The sequence below is a fragment of the Hyalella azteca genome, unplaced genomic scaffold, assembly GCF_000764305.2.
Source record: "Hyalella azteca isolate HAZT.00-mixed unplaced genomic scaffold, Hazt_2.0.2 contig4223, whole genome shotgun sequence".
NCBI classification, from domain to species: domain Eukaryota; kingdom Metazoa; phylum Arthropoda; class Malacostraca; order Amphipoda; family Hyalellidae; genus Hyalella; species Hyalella azteca.
In genome coordinates this window covers 1-7,235 of record NW_025934444.1, presented here as the reverse complement: position 1 = coordinate 7,235, position 7,235 = coordinate 1, and the positions used below count along the sequence as shown (strand labels likewise).

The window sequence follows — 7,235 nt, the reverse complement described above, 5'->3', positions numbered from 1 at the left end:
ACAAGGCTAGACAAGGTACAAGGCTAGACAAGGTACAAGGCTAGACAAGGTACAAGGCTAGACAAGGTACAAGGCTAGACAAGGTACAAGGCTAGACAAGGTACAAGGCTAGACAAGGTACAGGGCTAGACAAGGTACAAGGCTAGACAAAGTACAAGGCTAGACAAGGTACAAGGCTGGACAAAGTACAAGGCTAGACAAGGTGCAAGGCTAGACAAGGTGCAAGGCTAGACAAGGTACAAAGCTAGACAAGATACAAGGCTAGACAAGGTACATGGCTAGACAAGGTATAAGGCTAGAAAAAAATACAAGGCTAAACAAGGTACAAGGCCAGACGATATTGGAAGCTCAAATGCGGAGTCTTTTCCATTAAGGGTCAATATATTCATCATTACAGCACATATCAACAGGTAATTTACAAATGTTGGTGCCTAATCTAGCACATGACGCCAGATGCCGCTCGTGAAGACGGAACAAGTTTCAACATTACAAACAACTGCAGCTCAGAGCGATATAGCCATAGGTAACAGTATACATGCATATTTGATGTCAGTATTAACTATATCAACTATCACATACTTTAGATATCTATAGCAATCGTAACAGGCGAGTGAAACCATATAGTACCGAGTTTATGAGGTTTTGAGTAACCGTCGAAGACCAAGTCGGCAAGGTGATGAGGCGAAATTGAAATACAGAGCAACACTAGAGGGCGTCGTGACACGAACAATTTCCCTTTCCCTGGGTGGCGCAGTTCTGATAACCAAGTTTGGAGCAGTGATTTTTAGGTGTGATCCCAGCTAACTGCGACAGTTGTTGTAAAAATCGGCGAAATGGCTGGGCGGTTTAGCAAAGTAAAATTGGAGCAGGGAGTTGCGTGTTCGAGATCCACAACAAGCTGAGAAAATTATGCGATGTTCAGAATGGGCGACAGGCCTAATGGCCTAATAACGCTGACACCACTATATTCTGTTCTACTATCGCTACCTTGTATCTACACACAACTGCACTACCACTAAAACTGCACTACTTCTGGACATCGCAGAACTTTCACAGCTTATTGCGGGTCTCGAACTGGACCTGATGTAGGCCACATTTAACATGGTCGACCACACAACTTTATTGCGTCGACTTGACGTATCATTCGGCCTGCGATGGTTCGAGTTATATCTTAGCAAATGATTTCAATGCGTTCGACGCAGCTACTCTTCTGCTATGACATCTTTGGTCACTTGCGGCACACCACAGGGATCAGTCCTCGGTGCGATCCTCTTCTTGTTATGTACTGTCGGCGTGTTGTGCACGATCGATTCATATAGTTTGAATCCGCATATGTTCACCGACGACATCCAAATTTATGACTACTGTGCGCCGGCTGACGCTGCAGCGTTGCAGGACCGGAACTCTAATTGCCTGCACGCCGTCTCAGACGGGATGCCTTCCAACCGGCTTCAGCTCAACGCATCAAAATCCGACTTCATTTGGTTTGCGACTTCCGGCCGTGATCAGCTTCCGGCCAGCCCTGTTCGCGTGGGCAACGAGTTCGGCACACCGCCGTCTTCGGTTGAGAACCTCAGCATTCAGCTGGACTCGGGAATTTCTATGAACAATCACATTGTCAAAGTCACCACCGCTTGTTTTGGCCATCTGCGACGAATACGTAGCGTCAGCCGCTGCCTCTCGAAGCCAAACCTCGAGGAACTTCTACCGTCGGCGACATCTACACGTCTATCTACCGTCGGCGACAGAGCGTTCCCGGTCGCCGCCGCCAGAACCTGGAACAGTCTGCCGTCTTTCCTAACATCGGCTACTTCGTTGCAGGTGTTTCGTCGTCGCCTAAAGACAGAACTACTACTCGCCTAAAGACAGAACTACGTCCTATGAATTTTGTGCTTAGTCATTTTTATCCGTTCTCATCCTTTCTCGTGCCTTTTTATTTTTCACTTGCTATTAAACTTGTGTGTAACGTGCCCTAGAAGTTCGTTTGATCCAGACGCCACGATAATTGCTTCTTAGACTATTAATACTAATACCACTGCATTACCACGTCACTCACGCCTCTGCGACGTCGACGTCCCTAAGGCCGATGTAGGCGATTTGGGCGACATTCAGACTGCACAAGGTGCAAGAAATTAGGAATGTTTTAATTATAATCATATAAAAATAAGAACTTCGTTATCAATAATTATACGAAGAGCATGAGTAAATTGACCTAAGAGACTTCCCTACAGATAAAATACTGGCTGCATTCAGAGCGTAGTTCGTTGTTAATTTGCATATTGAGACGAATTTACGAGAACAATCAGTGCATGGAGTAACATATCTGCAACATAAACATATTCCAGTGTCCGTTACACATTAGACTTGCTCAGGACATGCTCGGCGCACGCCTAGACATGTTGAATACATGTCTTGTAGAAAGTTAAATTGTAAGATATGGCCTTGACTGCCACATCTGGCCAGACTTATGACATCGTATATACAACGGAAATGGGTTCTTGCAACATAGTAGATACTTAGTACGGAAGGAGGTACTTACGACATAGTACCTACCATGGCCATAGGTACTTACAGTGGCAATAAGTACTTCCGGGGGTCATGAGTACTTACGACATAGTTGGTACTTACGACGACTGCGGGAAGCCACAGGGCAGGTTGCTGTGCTGCAGCTCTGCCATGTGGAAGCCCGCGGCCATGCCGTGCATGTGGGACGTGTGGGAGGAGGCACCTGTGTTGATGTCTGCGTGAGCGTCCACCCACAGCACCGACACCTGCAACAACGGCACTTGTAACACCTGCACCTGTACACTTGTACCTGCAACTCCTGCAGCGCCTGATATCACCAACACCCGACAGCCAGTATAAAGCCCCACCTTCTGGTGGGGGGCGGGAGCAGCACCCACCTTCTGGTGGGGGGCGAGGGAGGCCGCGTGCCCCGCTATGGTGCCGATAGCAATGGTGTGGTCGCCCCCCAGCGTGACGCACAAGCGGTCATCACGGAGGACGTCGGCCACGGCGACGGCCAGCTTCTTGTTGTACTCGAGGACGCGGTAGAAGTCCTTCTCTCCTTCAGGACCTGTGCTGTACTGACCACCACCACCACCACCACCACCGCTGCTGCTGGTGGTGCTGCTGGTACTGGTGCTGAGGTCCTCCCGCACGTCGCCATAATCCAGCACATCTAAGCCTGGGCGGTCGAACATTAGAACATTTCATCCACCGTCTGACCTCACAACGAACACCTAGCGAAACAGCAGTCCGGGAAGAAGAGTAGTTTGGCCCAGATTGTTTACAATAAATAATTTATTGTTTACAATATACAATTTACGATACTTAATGGAAGGTAAACGCATGTATACAATATACAACGGTGGTAAAGGGTCGGAGAATTCATGAATTTTATTTTTCAGGGTCGAACAATATTCTTCATATGGCGTTGGTTGATCAAAATGTAGGTTTAAGGAAGTAATTTTAATTTATTTACGACGTTTAGGATGTAACGACATTCATTTTCAAGTCATAGAAATTAAAATTACTTCTTTAATACTGCATTTTGATCTACTAACGTCATCTGGAGAATTGCTTGGCCATGAATATTTAAATCAGTAAATTTTCAAGCCAATAACCACCCGTGTTCAACAATAACAAGAAGCGATGCGCGATTTCTTGGCTATTTGCTCATTTCGCTTAACATGGGCTCTCGCGCAGCTGTAGTTCAAGGTCACGTGCTCACCTCGCTCAGTCAGGGCGCTCAGGAAGCCTGTCTTGCGCAGCGCCGACGGCCCCTGGGCGACACCAGCGTGTTTCTGGGGCGACAAAAATGGTGACAAGATGGTGAGTGTGGTGACAAGATGGTGAGTGTGGTAAGAGACCTCCAAAATAATGACATATTACAACGAAAGAAGGGGGAGACTGTGAAGGATTCCCCCATTTAATAACCGAGCCGCGGCCAGAGTACAGACTCTTCGTGAGGGATCACTGTCCGTGGTNTCTGTGGTGGCAATATCGCCTCCCGAGGTGCGGTCCTCAGGCGGCCTGCGGAGGCCACATAAAAAAAACTGGACTAGTCTGCGCGACGCCGAAAAAACCTGTTCTGCACTACGCACTGCGCGCCGAGGCACTCGACCAACACACTTGGCTGAGCTTATGTTACTTCCACGTGAACGATGTAGCCGAATGCATGGGCACATATGTCAGGAGGCTATATTAAGCGTCACCTCACTGATTATATATTTCTACCTGAGGACAGGGATTCGTTGACTAAATGTGTGAGGGATAAGTAAATAAGGGACACTTATAAGTGTCTATATCTCCGTCCTTATAAGTGTCACTTAAAAGGTATAAAATATACTACTTATATATTATTGTATAAGGCGGCGTACTTGTCAGTTACTGAGGGACCTAACTTAGGTTCCCAGCACTTTTATAGAATTATGACTTCAGTCCACAACACTACTTAGGTCTTGATCGCGTGATGTGTCACGTGATGTTGTCCATGCTAACTCAGCTCTAGAACTTTACCATAAATTTCTACCACGTCTAGTGAATATTACTTCTCAATTACAGATGATCTAATCTTAGAATATAATTATAATAAATATAATGATACGCCTGATTGACACCGGACACATACAACCATAAGACAGGTAAGGTAGTGCGNAGTTCAAGAGATGACTAGCTAACTTAGTCTTGTCAGCGAAGATAATACCGACACAAGTTCAGCTTTCCCTGAAATACAAATCCGGGGAGCACTCACCTGCCCCTTCTCGAAGGGTGCCCCTAGAACGCCAATGCGTGCGTGGGTCACGATGGTCGTGGCCTTCCTACACTGCGGCACCCACTGGCTAGCAGGAGTCCACACGCGGCACACAACCTTCCTTAGCAACATCACTACGCGCACTGACCTCGGTTAGTCGGTTACCTGCAGGCTGCATGGGGTGGTGAAATTTACGCCATTAAGTCACGTGGGTTGTCTTTGTACCATAGATTGTTGGTTGCACCATGGATTGGAAGCAAGTCGATAAATTCAATAATGGGTTGATTTTTTTAATACGATCGTTCAAAAATGTTGCCCATGCAAAACGTCCACGTTTGGTCAATCAAATGCACACATAACATAAACAAAATGCATCCTAATTAAACCGATAAATTGTACCCTGATTTAATCGCGCCCTAGAATTTCAGTATTTTGCATAACATTCAGGTTATGTCGGCAACGGCCTTTTCGTAATCTATTGTTTGGCCTTCTGATGAGGCGCTTATGGGTGTCATAGTACGTATTTTGGGAGAAGTCGCGATTTTCCCTCCTGCATTCCAACGGCTGGATTGTACGTATCATTATCACCTCGGCTTTCGACGGGCATTGTTCTCGAAGTGGGAGGAGGTCCTGAGTTCATTCAGCAACAAGGGATCTAATCCCCAGTCGAGGCAATGGACGCAACCCAACCTAATGTAACCTATTTTAACCGAAATCCAACCTAACCTGGACCCAATCCAACCTGTGCCAACCTAACTTAAATTAGACCCAACATAGTATGGACCCAACATATCCTAGTCTGGACCCAACCTAGTCTGGACCCAACCTTAACTAACTTGGACCCAACCTAATATAGCCTTACCTGCTGGACCCTGGGGCCCCAGCCCCAGAATTTCAGTATGTTCGGCAGATGCGCTGATCACGGAGCAGGCACACGTGAAGATGAGGCCAAGAAAAAATTCCCTCGTTGATAATTTCAATACCCAACTGATCGTTTGGTAAGTAATGGATGGCCCTGTAGGGATAGTCTGGTGACATGTGTTTGCATTTCAGAAGCTTGTAATTGTTAAATATTTTATTCTTATCGTACATTAATTATTAATTTCGAAAGCCTAGAAAGATAAGCGAAATTTAATACATGCTAAGAATACTAAATTGTTAAAAAGTATTTCACAGATAATCCATACATGAAAAGTAAGGGAAGACAGGTTAGTAAACAACTAAATTAAATTAACATTGAGTGGGTAAGTACTTCAAACGCAATCCGTATCAAACGCCGAAACAATCCTCAGTGTTGCGTATTGAAACAATAGTTCTCCTTCATGTTGCGTTTGGAAATAGCACTCCCTCTTCATGTTGCCACGCATCACAAATTCTTCACAAGGAGAGAAGAGAGAAACCGTGTCAAGTAGAAGCGACCTTAGAGTAGAGGCTAAAAGGGTGGACAAGTTTGTGTTACAGGTAATATGAAAAGAGGGGAAAGAGAAATTTCAAGAGGAAATTTATTTGGTCTAACATTAGTATGTCCCATCTATAATTATTGCACTATATTATTTGAAGTTCATATTTTATATAGTATATCTTAGGCCCTGTTTCATTTCCATTTATATTATAAATATCAAGTCCATTTATGGCATTCGTACTTCCTCCAATTAGACCTGCAACGAAATGTTTAAAGAACTAACGACGTTGCCCAAGTAAATACGCGAAAATCCGTCTGTGAGGGAAAACTCGCTAAATATTAGATTTCCCGCTAAAATTGTCACGTTAGGTCAAGCGCGCTGGAACCTGGAAGGCCACTGCTTGTCGAGCCTTGAAGACGCACGCATCTTGTACTCTCTTCGTTTCCAGTCAGCGTTGCTTTGCTGTACTGCGGTTTGTACCGGTAAGCTGCGTCATGTGAATTAATACTTGTATTTTTGTAATTGTTGTCTTAGCCATACTATACTGAAATTGTGTAACTTGTGTTTAATTGGTTTAGGTAGGGGTGCAATTATGGATGTGAATTAGATGTACGTTGTTAGCCTCAAGGTATGACTGAATGGTTTCCGTTTACCAGCTAGTCATTTCGCTAGCCAGTCATGTTTTTCTATTAGTCTATATTTTGTCAGCACCCCAACAGTCTGCTCGCTTTTACTCCCTAGCGCGGCAGCACCTGTATCCTGATGCTGACTGTCCCTTTTATTTAAGGTACGCCGGTGGGCCTGCGAGGTTTCCCTGACCAGTTAACCTCCGGAGCCTTTGCATTGTTCTAATTGTGACTAGAGATTGGCAGCACGACGTGCCTGCTTCCATCGTGGGTTGCTTCACCACGTCACCGGCCCGTATGCTAAATAGGGCACTAGCACTACGAACTACGAAGTAGCACTACGCACTACAAGCCGTAGTGCCTACTATAGTGCGACATGGAACACTACGGTTGGCATGCTAAATAGGGCACTAGCACTATGAAGTAGCACTACGCACTACAAGCCATAGT

General features: G+C 45.5%; 1 protein-coding gene across 1 annotated transcript in view; it reads right to left on the bottom strand.

Moving 5' to 3' along the window:
* Nucleotides 1–4,985, bottom strand: part of LOC108676423 (arginase, hepatic) — a gene marked incomplete at its 5' end in the record, with an annotated part of 6,727 nt that extends 1,742 nt beyond the window's left edge. Inside the window, 5 exon segments of the mRNA XM_047879932.1 lie at nt 2,057–2,113; nt 2,629–2,771; nt 2,904–3,187; nt 3,734–3,806; nt 4,757–4,985. Of these exon segments, the coding sequence (XP_047735888.1) occupies nt 2,057–2,113; nt 2,629–2,771; nt 2,904–3,187; nt 3,734–3,806; nt 4,757–4,888 (689 nt within the window).
* Between the last annotated feature and the right edge of the window lie 2,250 nt (nt 4,986–7,235).